Source organism: Syngnathus leptorhynchus, chromosome 3 (assembly GCF_054491065.1).
Source record: "Syngnathus leptorhynchus isolate UIUO chromosome 3, UIUO_Slep, whole genome shotgun sequence".
Classification (NCBI taxonomy): Eukaryota; Metazoa; Chordata; class Actinopteri; order Syngnathiformes; family Syngnathidae; genus Syngnathus; species Syngnathus leptorhynchus.
In genome coordinates this window covers 14,507,082-14,519,439 of record NC_141197.1, presented here as the reverse complement: position 1 = coordinate 14,519,439, position 12,358 = coordinate 14,507,082, and the positions used below count along the sequence as shown (strand labels likewise).

General features: G+C 40.3%; 2 protein-coding genes across 3 annotated transcripts; both read right to left on the bottom strand.

Annotated features, from left to right (window-relative positions):
* Positions 1-125: 125 nt before the first annotated feature.
* Positions 126-3,631, bottom strand: krtcap3 (keratinocyte associated protein 3). 2 transcript variants are annotated; one of them, XM_085907182.1, is made up of 6 exons: positions 3,472-3,631; positions 2,631-2,815; positions 2,300-2,359; positions 2,013-2,210; positions 1,781-1,915; positions 126-1,678 (listed from the first exon to the last, which is right to left on the bottom strand). In XM_085907182.1, the coding sequence occupies exons 1-6, from the start codon at positions 3,482-3,484 to the stop codon at positions 1,607-1,609; spliced, it is 663 nt and encodes a 220-aa protein (XP_085763308.1). In that variant the 5' UTR covers positions 3,485-3,631; the 3' UTR covers positions 126-1,606. The 2 variants fall into 2 exon arrangements, with proteins under 2 accessions (XP_085763308.1, XP_085763309.1); XM_085907183.1 differs by lacking the exon at positions 3,472-3,631 and adding an exon at positions 3,289-3,405.
* A 195-nt stretch (positions 3,632-3,826) lies between these two features.
* On the bottom strand, positions 3,827-12,121 carry LOC147059427 (nuclear receptor-binding protein-like). Its single transcript, XM_085907899.1, has 18 exons — positions 11,916-12,121; positions 11,236-11,581; positions 10,910-11,032; positions 10,601-10,696; positions 10,404-10,493; positions 9,966-10,006; positions 9,793-9,887; positions 9,446-9,529; positions 8,769-8,827; positions 8,593-8,691; positions 8,259-8,391; positions 8,041-8,128; positions 7,815-7,865; positions 7,364-7,499; positions 7,238-7,291; positions 7,015-7,078; positions 5,943-5,998; positions 3,827-5,726 (listed from the first exon to the last, which is right to left on the bottom strand). Exons 2-18 carry the CDS (start codon positions 11,455-11,457, stop codon positions 5,667-5,669), a joined length of 1,551 nt encoding a protein of 516 aa, XP_085764025.1. The 5' UTR covers positions 11,458-11,581; positions 11,916-12,121; the 3' UTR covers positions 3,827-5,666.
* Positions 12,122-12,358: the final 237 nt, after the last annotated feature.

Genomic DNA, 12,358 nt, shown 5'->3' with positions numbered 1-12,358 from the left:
ATAGGGAAAGAGATTTATATCCAACATGCAATGCTTTCATTCTACACATGGAGTATCTATATTATTATTATATTGCACAAAAAGCACAGGGTTCTCTGACAAGACAAGCATTGGTGGGGGGGAAACTGAATCAAAAAAATAGTTTTATTAAAATGGTCCAACAGGAGCTGTCTCTGGATTGGAATTAAGAATGCTAATTTCTTTGTGCAAATAAAAAAAAGTTAAAATATTCCTCATAGCCTGTCAACAACTTGAAATGAACATCAGTTCAGCGGAGCAAATCAATTTCAAAATTAATGTACCACATTCACACATTTGCCCACTAACTTGATTCTCAAGTAAATGCAGATTTAAAAAAAAACAAAAAAGTTTCAAACACATGCACATTTTCAGGAGCTCAAGATTCTGGAAAAATATTTACAGGGCATCACTCAATTGTCCTGAGAGTACAAGGAGCACAGAAAGCTCTATGTGGTGACCTCAAAGTGAGCCTGCCTGATGGCACGGGCCTCAAAGACTGGTCACTGAGTGATTGTATCAGGCAGCACAATGTCAATATTTATCCCTCACGGAATCAGGATTAGGGCTGCGTGCTATGATTCCCTTCCGCACGATTGAGCACAGCACTAGATTAACTGTTTGGCGGCTCTGATGTGATCCTCTCTGTCACTGGGATGTGTGCATACGTGTGTGTTTATGTGTGTGTGTGGTCCGTGAATGCTAAGACTGTTGGCCCACATACTGGTCGAGCCTTTTAATATGGAAAAATAATGTTCAGTGAGGCCTCACATGCACTCAACATCATTGCCACTGTATGTGCTCATGCACAAATTCAACTAGATCTTTGCAGGCTGAACATATAGATCATCTTTTTACTTATTCACTTTAGGGATGGGTAATATACAATAATACGTAACAATAAAACCTAATATCTATCAATTGTGAATTGCTAATAAAAATTGGCAAAATGAAATGCACTATGAGGCTTCACACAGAAGAGGTGCTGTTGATTCAGGCTTGCAAGTCAAACCAAAATTATTAAGTGATGGAAATGTTTTTATCTTATAATTCAAATTGTCGACAAAATAAAATCTCTGAGGAACAGGCCTCAGAACAAAAGGCTGTGTTTAACCAAAACTTTCAAATTAATCATGTCTAATAAATGCAATTAAATAGGTCCAAGCTAATTTCCAGCCAAATATTGTTTCAGCCTGGTTATCAGTACACATAATATACTGTATTACACAAACAACGTGACTTAGGTTTGAAGGTTGGTTCAGAATATTCACCAAAATGAATCTGTTACATGTCAAATGGTTAACAAAGCTGATAGAAAAATGACATCAAGATGAATAAAAATGTACAATAGTTTCCTTCATATTGAACAACAGTTTGAGCATGAAATGACATTGACAAGACAAAGCAAACTTACTACACATAAAAAGTGGCCCTTCTGTAAATACAGGAATACTGCGTATCAAAGACTTTCAATGCATTTCCTCTTGGTTTTCTCCAACAAAATCAATCAGTCCGCTCATCTCCAAACTACTTCAAGATTTACAGATGTGAAACAATGGAGTGTTGGTACTTGCAGTATTTCCTTCCATCAGGCATCAGGGTTGACATTTGGGCCAATCAAGCGTGTGCTGTGTGGCGAGCGCTCTTCCCCTTCCTCCATCTGTGCGAGAGAAACAATGAGGAACTTAAATGTGTGAGGAGAAAAAAATATGCACAGGACTTTACAGCACTCCAGCATCACTGCTCACACACAAGTACACACCTGTTCTTTGTAGTAGGTCTTTCCACAGGCCAGCAGCCCCCGGAGAGTCAGTCCTACGATAAAGCACCATACAGACAGGCCACACTCCGCTGCTGCCAACACAGCACTGGTGAACCATATCGCCAGAGTGGTGTCCTAAGATGAACAGCATATAATAATAATAATAATAATAATAATAATAATAATAAGCAGGGGCTAATCATTGTACATTGAAAGGAGAGTTGAGACTTACATAAATGCGCGTGGTGTCGAACGGACATTGTGCGCTCACGGGAGATCGAGCGTTGGCGGGCACCACTGTTGTGTTACACCCTCGCATCAGACCCTGACCGTTATGAGCGACCGTCACAGTGATGGCCAAGAGGAGGCCGGCGCAGCATGCCCCCGAGAGCAGGGTGTTCAGGAATGAGGCTAGCAGAAGTCCAATGTGCTGGGAACATCCAAAGACAACTTGTTAAATGTGATCAGGGGTAACGAAAAAAATGAAAGCTGCGATTCCAGGTACAGTAAAAGTCTTACCAGCTTGAAGATGCGAAGGTTCCTTGACACCACAATGGCGATGATCCCTGTGGCAATGCTCTGAAATATGAGTCATACACAAAAACATTGGTTAGGCAAATAAACTTGACTTTTATTACAGTTTCATATGAGATGTATTATCTTTGAATATCGTTGGTAATTGTGTCATCATGATTACTTTCTGTTTGATGTAAAGGAGCACATTGAATATATTGTGGAAACAACTGATAATAAATAAGTTCTGTCTTGGTTTTCCCACTTCAGTAAAAGGAAAAGTTCCACTTGCGTACATCGTTTTTGAAACAGCGCAGGAATGAATACTTGACCTCACCAGCAGACCCGAGGTGACAGAAATGATGTTAGCTGCTGTGTATTCGGTGGTAATTTCTTGGCTGGGTTTGGAAATGTGTCGCAGGACACTGCCATGGACGATAGCGCCAAGGATGAAGTTAATATGGGCCACCAGGATGAGTGCCAAGCCCTTTTGCATCAATCTCCCCGGCCCCTTTTTCTTATCTGCAAATACAATACATGCAAGGAATTACAAAAAAAAAAGATCATATTGTCTCTCAACATACATAGAGATGCAAATGAATTAAAATTAAATATTACTTTTACATTAGTTTTATTGCTGTAGTTTTGCAATAGGCAACTAAAGATTGTACTTCCAAGGGGCAAAATAGTTATGCAGTATTCAATACATATAGAAACAAACAAATATATGAATTAGATTTGAAGTTAAGAGTGACTCACTTACCCCATGCCCTCTTTGAAAGTAGGCCAATTATGTTACATGAATCCACATGTTAATTTCGCATTAGAAATGAGTGCTAATGAGATGTGAAGGTTTCACCACAGTGAAGCGCATTTGTTTTTACAGCCTTTGTCGTTTCACTGACTCCCTGAGGGGGAACTAATTTTTTTTTTTCATCGGGGGGGGGGACTTGCCGTACATGTCTGAGCATGAATGTGCCTTTGAGTATACTTACTGTAATAGGTAGAATGATCGGATTTATATAAACACCCTATGAATCGGGTAGACTAAATCATGTAACGTCGTTTCATTCACTGACAGTTATTTCCATGCAGTAGGCCTGGGCGTCAACAAGGCGGGCATAATCTATCGAAAGCGTCAAAAACCATATGACACGTTCAACTTTACAATAACTCACCAAAAATACACATATTTTCTTCTCGGCCAGGTGTGTTGCTTTGAATATAGAATTGATGTAGTAGTAATGACACCCTTAGTTTACGAGCAACTTTTCCCACCAGCTTCCCCCCTGTTAGTGCTGGGTCCACTTCCGGAATGACGTCACAGCCCACCTGACGCTTACCTGCCGAAAATGAATTTACTGGACAACAGCATAACGTTATCATAACGTGGTAAAAACTGAGCTCAGGATTATAATCTTTAGAGGTAGACTTCAGTTTCAGTTCCAAAATCCTAAATGATATATATATATATATTTATATCCTCAAAATATGATGCGACTGTATTATTGCATCAAATATTAACAAACCAAGAAGGTTTTCAGACATTTATTCAAAAGCAGTCGTGATTTGTACATTCTATCAAAATGCACTTAGAAAATACAGTGACATTTTTGTCATAAACAAAACCCAAATATAACCTTTGGAGAGGAAAAAAAAGAATGTTTACATCATCAATACACAGAGAAATATTATTTGTAGTAACATGAATACAAGTACTCACGAATCATTAATTTTTCTCCAATTCTGTGTTTATGAAGAGGCTCATCAAATTGAGCACTTGCACCTACAATGGAATCTCTGAAAGCCAATAATCTACTGTATAATGGCCGAACTGTTTGGAATTCAACCAACAATTTCTGAGGAATATGCAAAAACGTTGGAATTGGATTTATCATGAGACTTCAGCTCAGTAAAATCTTAAGGGCCATCCATCTCCATGAGTAAAGCATTTTTCCATTTCTTTTGAGAGGGGGGTGTGGGGGAGGATTTAGAATTTTGAGTGAAGTCATCACATAAGTGTACAACTGGTGACTGGAGACTTTTGTGCGATGTTGAAAAGTGCTTTGCCTATCTGTGTTCTGCTCGTACAGAACCGTATTGCCAAACGATAAGTCGATCGGAATGTACACTGGAAAGTAACTATCTAAGCAACATCTACTGACTCAAATATAGACTCTCTTGTGCAAAATAGCCCCGTGCTTGGTTTTTCAGTACAGTCTGCGGTCTTGTTCAATCAGTTCACTATGGCTAAAGTCAACAAGAACAGAATTATTATTAAAAATAACACAATGCACGTTTTGTGTCTCAAGGTGAAGGGTGACTACATTCAGTACATTACAGTTTTGTTTCAACATTATTCTGCAAATGACTCTGCAACATAATTTGTAACCGATTGTGTGTGTGTGTGTGGTGGGGGGGTTGTTGAGATCATTAATACTGTTTTCTGTGTTCTTGATGCCTGTCATGAGACTGTGCAGTGATAGAAAGTGCAAGGCACATTGTCAAAAAAAAAAAAAAACATCTGGGGCAACAAAGAGGTTAAATTTTCATTCAACTAAGGTCTCTGCCATGAAATGAAAATATGGGCAAAAGTTTTCCAAGTGGCTCAGATACCTACCATGATGGTGTGAAAGCATACTATGAACAAGAGCGCAAGAACACGTCACACACACACACAATGCAACATAAATAAAAAGCGTGAAACTCTCTCCTGAAAACGGTTGTATGTTAAGGAAAAGGCTTTTGAAACATCCGTATATGGCATCAGTGTAAAAGGCACAGCCAATAAGTACTGTTGGTAAAAACAACAAATAAGACAAAAAGATGCAAAGTGAGATGAGAGGTTTTTAAAGTGGAACATATAAAAATAAAGAACAAGAGAGAAAAAAAAAACGTAACACTGAGTTCACAGCCCCTCACAGTAACAGTTTGCAGATACAAGATTGTCAGCACACACACGGGCGTGCACAAAAACAGGAAAGGGGGCTCTTGTTCCAAAGGCTTCCTAACCAACTGAGCATTCAGCCATTTACATGTGTCGCTTTCCACCTACAGTTGTGAGACTAATACTTAACATTGAACCTGACAGGATGAACAAAGAGCTGGTAATGCGCTGTCAAAGCAAAATTGACCAATGAGAATCAATCAACGGGATGGATAACGTCAATTGCCGACGCAGGAAGGCACAGCCTCGCTCATTTGGTATCATCCAAAATGCACTTGTGAGGTTCATCCCTGATTGTAACAGAAACGTACACTGTTGTTGTTGTTTTTTTTGTTTTTTTTTTGGTCACATTCAATTTTAAGAATCCAGCATTTTGAGTGCCTTTAAAGGGAAAAATGTAACAGACTTGTGGTGGAGCACCTAGTGCTAGTTAAGAGCTTGACGCAAGCTTTCTTGAAGGAGTGAGGCTATTTTGGTTTGGTCCATCTGCGGAGAGAACAACAGAAATGATTACAGAACACGCAGACAAAATAAAACCAGAAAAATCCATTCGTGTGGGTGGGAAAGTGTACATATAAGGAATAGCAATTGTGCAACACTCTAGAGGGCATAACGTGCAGTCAGTCAGTCGTTTTCCTCACAGTACCGACCAAACACACACACACACAGTCAGTGTCAATCTATTAAAAGCAGTCTACACACCTCACAGATGAAGCCCAGTTGCACCAATTCTCCAGCCAAATTGTGAACATTTTCTTCTGAAACCCAAAGCAGCAGTTAGGAAACATAATACCTTAAGAAAATCCTCTTCACATGTTGCTTTCTTAAAAATCTACATTTGTAAAACAGAGGCATCTGACACAGTTGTGACTTGGGATCATATGTTTTTTTCCCCAAAACATTCATCTTACTTTACTCAGGTTTTAATGAATGAGATTTGTATTTATATTTTAGTCGTATTTCTATAGTATATTTCTATACACAGACACTGAAGGTAATCAATTACTTGTTTACGGTAATAACGTGCAGTGTAAGAAAGTAAGAGTGTATGAGTCAAAGCAGAGGAGATTAAATGTCCAAGTGTGTCAGTGACACACAAGAAAATGCAAGCTGCCAAGAGACGGCCAATTTTGACACAAGAGGTGACAGCTGTCAGCTGCAGTCTCCTCTTGGGAGTGGCTTCTCCAATGCAAACTTTAACGTTACACGTTACATGTACCTGCGTGAGCTAGTACATTTATTATTCTGACCGTTAATACTGCTACCTTGTAAATTATTCTGTCATTTCCATTCCGCTTGTCAAATGGACTCAGCCAGAATGTCACGTAGTATGTAAATGTGGGTACGCACGAGAATTCTTGCTTTTGGCAAATATACTGTTTGAAACAGATGTGTTCAATTTGGGCCTTTATAATAAAAAAATAAAATAAAAAATAATAATGAGAAAAAATAATTCTCTCATTGGAATCTGCTGAAACATAAATTGTGGCGGGCAGACGCTGCTGAAAATAGTTAGCACGCTCTGTCAGGCATCTCACGCTCACTTTCACACATGCCTCAGTGCACACATATGGACACATCCTCAATATTAACAATGTGAGTGGGAAAGGGGGGGGGGGGGTTAGAAAAATGTGAGCACAATTTCAATAGGCAATGGCGTTGTAGCCACAATATACCAAAACCGCTCATTCTTTTTTTTTTTGCTTCAATATATTTACATTCAAAGTCTTCTGGGTATTAAATTTGGTGTGTGTGGTCGCGGCGTGGGTCTTACGAGGTAACATGTCACAGCTTAGATGTCTGTTCAGCCTGTCCTCCAGCTTTAGCAGCAATGTCAGCTAGACAATCAGAAACAATTGGGAGCATTACATTTCGAAATCATATTTTTGTATGGAAGAAAAAACAAAAAAAAAAACAACAACAACCTAGAGAACATGCATTGCCAATGTTATCAGTGTTGTAGCATTTAATATTTTGTGTAGGGTTTAAAAGCTTACATGATATTTGGGTCCCTCTTCAACGAGTTCAACATTGCACTGCATTTGAATGACCTGAAGGAGACCAGACAGAAATGGGAGTTGATTTCCTCCAATAAAGAAATACAGGCACTGCGTCTCACGCACCCGCCGTGTCTCCAGCTCCGCAGGCTCAGGCGTAGGAGACTTGACCACAGGAACGACAACAGGAGATTTAACATTCAGCCGTGGGGGCTGGTTCGGCGAAGAAAGGCCGAACGCTGTAAGGGGGTAAATCCCGTTTCTGATTGAGAGAAAGAGAAAGAGATGGGGACAGAGATGAGCTTACAGAGGGTTTGAAAATGCAGAAGACGACTCTGCACAATCCAACTCATCCTGTAAGCAACAATATACAACGAAAGTGGCATAAGGAGGGGAAAATAAATGATATGAGTGCAGGGCATAGAGGCTTATTAATGTCAGGGCACCAGAGGATAACAAAAGACAACAGGGTCCACAAAACAGATCACTTCTGCCCCCAAGTGGAGAAACGGGACAGAGTCATCTTTGTTGAGCAGATGCAATCTTATGAAAACATAGAGAGACTCTTCTTTTTTACCGAACGTCCTCCAGGAATTTATCGAGTTCCAAGGCGGGAAACTGTGACAGTCTAGAGGAAAACACACAAACAAATTTAGGATATGAAATATGATCTGTTTGTATATTTAATGAAGTCTTTGGTTGTATTTGTGGTGCATTATTAGCTGATTAACTGCCATTCAATGGTCAACTCCATGTCATTATTCTTACAGGAAATGACAAAGATGATCAAATGGGGTTCTTACTTGAGCTGAACATCTTTCTTCTCAGCGATAATGAGCTCAGAATCCAAGTTTTTGGTTATTTCCTCCAGGGCGTTCTCTGGGATTATGTCTGGACAATTACAAGGCATCAACAATCAATGTCGTTAAAAGAGGCCTGAAAAGGTGTTATAGCTCCAAACTGTTTTGTTATTTATCGCAACTACATTTTTCAAAACACAGTCAGTGTGTCAGAGGCTCACATTGATGGCTGACAATACAGTGAGCAGCAAGCAGCTTCAGTAGTGGCACTTCAAACAGAGCCTGATTAAAGAGCAGCTCTCGGGCGGTGGGCCTCGTACACGGGTCACAATCCAGGCACTTTTGAATTAGCTCCTAAAAAGCACACAACAATATCGTTGCCTTTCATTGCATGAGGAAAGCAGCGGAACTTTATGTAGGTAAATGAACGTTTGAGTCCTGAGTAGATGGCTCTTGGGAAATGATCACGGCTCGATGCTAATGTTAAATCTAAGATGTAAAATGCATTCATCCTGCACCCATGCATCCATTCTCAATAGTCCACGTGAGCTTTACCCTCTGTAGAGGGTCTTCCAGCAACTGTATGGCAGTATTGACCGCATCCTCGGACACATACGAAGACTCCCCATTTCCCTGGATCTCCGAAAGAGCCATCTGCAAAGGCACGCATAGTAGATGAACATCTTGCGCGTGGCTTATTGTTCATTCTGTTTGAGGGTTAACTTCAGCACCTCCAGGGCACACATGCCGAATGAGTAGATATCGACAGCTGTGCTCATGTCAGTGACAGCTGCAAGCAGACAAGGGAGAAGACAATTAGAGTCCGAAATGTTCATCGTAAGCCAAACATCTGTGGGAGATCGTCAGCACATTGTCACGAGGACGGTAAATTAATGAATGATGTAACAATTTGGAATAGTACACGCTCATCTGAAACCTCTTCTAGTCTGCTTCCCGAATAGTGTCCAGCTCCCCTTGAGCAAGGCACCAATCGACTCACACGGCACATAAGAGGCCCAGTAGTCTTTGCACAGCCCTTTGCCTATAATGTCTTTTTTTGGGGATGCCTGCATGTGTGTGCAACACAAATATACAACAGTGTTAAATTTGAGTTAAATTTCCTATTGTGGGTTTACAATGACAAATACATGTAAATCCTTCTCTGGCACCCTCTGGTGGTGGAACTATACAGAAATTCCAATAGCCTCACACATAGAGCATTCAAAAATGACCACAGAGCTCAAAAAAACAAAACTTATAATGGAATTTATCCACCTTTGCCTTTCTATTTGATTGCCTTAACTGTGTGAACATTCACACTGTGTGAGAGCATCACACAATCCAGTTTGATTTGTCCCTCATTCAGTATCGGTACCATTTAATACAGCGTTGTTTAGTCATATTTTACCTCCATATTCTGGGGCAAAGAAATGCAAGTTCTTCTGTTCCTCATGGCATGTCTTTACGTGGGTGTTGATGGTGTCGGGAGCAACTGTGGTGCAACAAAATTAGAAATGAAAAAAAAGGAAAAGTTAAGGATCAATCAAATAAAAATTTTTTTCAGTGAGTTGGGTAAAAAATAGCACAAGCAGACGTAGCAGCGTCGTCTTTAAAGTAGAACGTATGATCAGATTAAAATAGATTTCCTAATCACATGTGTAAGCAATGTGAAAACTTGTTTTGCAACAAATAAAAACAATGTGAGTGTCACTTGGCTTGAGAACAAACTGAGGAGTCGGAAACTGGTCTAAATACCTGAACCGATCTTGATGAGACCATTATGTTGGATGAAGATGGTGTCACAGGTCAGGTTGCCGTGGATGATGGGAGGGTCACATGAGTGGAGATAACTGCAGGATGACAACAACAAAGACTCGTGTTCCCTCTGTGTGCATGTGACCATGAGAACGGAGGAGCATCAGACCAACCTGAGAGCTGACAGGATCTGTGTGCACCACCTCTTCCAAGCCTGACAGAAGCACAATCAGAATCTGCAATTTATCACTTGAACCCAAAAGAATGTAAGCCTTCTTATTGTTTATTAAAACAATATATTAAGTGGGTAGATTATACTAAAATTCACCATAATTACAAAATTCATTTTCATTCATTCGTCTGGTGAAAGTGGAACACATTTCACCTATTGCAATGTGTAACTCGAAGACTCTAAAAGAAAATCACTGCATTGAGTATATTGCACATAATAGCTGTAAATATGTCTGTGCTTGCACCGAGACCCTCAGGTAAAAAAAAAAAAAAATGGCCCAGATTAACTCGCATGCCAAAACCGGTTTCTTATTCTCATGTTATACTTTCTGAACAATTGCAGAATTTAATCAGATTGTGCAATACCAGCCAGCAATTACCTTTTCATTCATGGCCTTGTGATTCTTTTTGGTCTTCTTCAGAAACTGCTTCAAACTTCCAGATGACATGTACTCAGTAATGAAAATCACCTAGAAGAAGAAGTCATGCCTTAGTGATGCTTGTGAGAAAGTTTTAATCAAGAACAGATAAGGTACCCAATGTATTTATGCATGTGTATTTAGTCGACACAGCTTACCCGGTTCTCCTTAGTGTCAATCCAGTACTTGTGGAACTTGACAATGTTTGCATGCTCCAAATGCATCAGGTTATCAAAAACAGTCTTGACTTTCTCCTGAACACAGTAAGCAAACTTACGTCGCTTCGTTTGATTTTCGAATAATATTATTGGACTGGTGAGCATCGTGCTTTTATTTATTTGCATTTTATTAAACCTACAAATGTGTTAGATACTATATATATATATATATATATATATATATATATATATATATATATATATATATATATATATATATATATATTTTTTTTTTTTACATAGCCTTACCTCCAGCAGTTTGGAGTTCTTCCTCTCTGAGAACATGACTTCATTCCACACAACTTCCACCCCTTCCTCTGTATCCATGGCCAAGTATGCCGTGTCGATGCCGGGAACGTTCCGCTGATTCACCTAAAAATCAATCAATGGCAGGATTGCGGCGATGCGGCAATCTCTTCCATCGTAGAAGTATCACACTGTCACCACCCTCTTAAAGATAGTGAGGGGCAAATCGAAGCTGCCTGAACCACTGAGGTATTGCTTCAGCTAAAGATTCATTACTTGATGCTTCTTTGGCATCAGCTCTCTCCTATCCATCCTTGCTAGAGACTTACCTCCTCTCTGCGCTTCTGCCAACGGCCACAGGGACTATCCTCCAGAATGTCAAACTCGTCTTCACTTTCATCTTCCTCCTCAGTGGTGCTGGAGGCAGGGGGCTGTGTCGGGGTCCCACTTTGAACCCGCTGAGCATTACAAGACATAACCCCCACCGCTGCAGACTCGGTTTTGTTCGCCTCTGCAGGCGGGGATCCTTTCCCCTCTGCCTCCGCAATCATGGCACCACTTTTGCAGACTGGACGCCTCCTGCTACTGAGCTGTGTGGGGTGACGGCGCTCCTCGATCTTTTGAGTTACTCACACGTCCATCTTCTCAGAAGTCTTGCATTGAGACTCCACGGGGCTGCAAACACAAGACACTTTCATTAAAGTGGCTGGAGATTCTTGAAAAAAAACAAACCAAAAATAAGCCACTTCACTGTAACTCTAGAGGTCCTTTAAAGCGTGTTGAGAGAAAAGTGCGAGCTGTGCTCACAGATAACTTTTAAAACGTGCACCCGTTTAGACTTTAGTCCATTTAATTCGCTTAAATCTCTTGCCTAATGAAGTCTCCCATCTTTAGCGTTTAAGACGTTTTCACGTACTTTTTCGCTAACTTACACAGCTAACAGGCCAATAAAAGGTAAATAAACAGCACGCTAGCATGCCATTAGGACGCCGTACACGAAGAAGTTTACCGTGTAGCACAGAGTCGACGCCACGTTAAGCAGTGCAGGGTTACATGTTGGTGGAAACGACGGCGAAAAGGCAGTAAAAGTTGCAGAAAGGATACACTTAATCGACTTGTCGTGAAATTTACTGTTGGTTTTCAAGTCTGCCGTGGCCGGGGTGGGAGGGGCAGGTTTGCACTTGAGGAGCTACTCTTTGCGCAAAAAGGCGCAGTGTGACGCCAGCGGCTCCACTAACGCAAAAAAATAAATAAATGACAATTTCAACGATTTAAGACTTGAAATTAATTGTAAATTAACATATTCACACAAAAAAAAATTGCCTGACAGTCAGTCTAGTGGTTGTGTAACTAAAATACATTGAGAACACGATCCACCGAATTTAGCCACGTATTGTTGATGTCCATTGTGCCTATTTTTATTAAATAAATACATATTGTGCTATTGTGCCT

What these genes read in the sequence shown, in the direction of transcription:
- LOC147059427 (XM_085907899.1), bottom strand. Translation starts at nt 11,457, where the DNA reads ATGATTGCGGAGGCAGAGGGGAAAGGATCCCCGCCTGCAGAGGCGAAC. An exon ending in CAGATCCTGTCAGCTCTCAG is followed by an intron (nt 9,888 to 9,965) that starts GTTGGTCTGATG and finishes GTCATCCTGCAG; the next exon opens with TTATCTCCACTCATGTGACC. An exon ending in CTTTGCCCCAGAATATGGAG is followed by an intron (nt 8,828 to 9,445) that starts GTAAAATATGAC and finishes GTCTGCTTGCAG; the next exon opens with CTGTCACTGACATGAGCACA.
- krtcap3 (XM_085907182.1), bottom strand. An exon ending in TCGACACCACGCGCATTTAT is followed by an intron (nt 1,916 to 2,012) that starts GTAAGTCTCAAC and finishes TGTTCATCTTAG; the next exon opens with GACACCACTCTGGCGATATG. An exon ending in AGACCTACTACAAAGAACAG is followed by an intron (nt 1,679 to 1,780) that starts GTGTGTACTTGT and finishes TCTCTCGCACAG; the next exon opens with ATGGAGGAAGGGGAAGAGCG.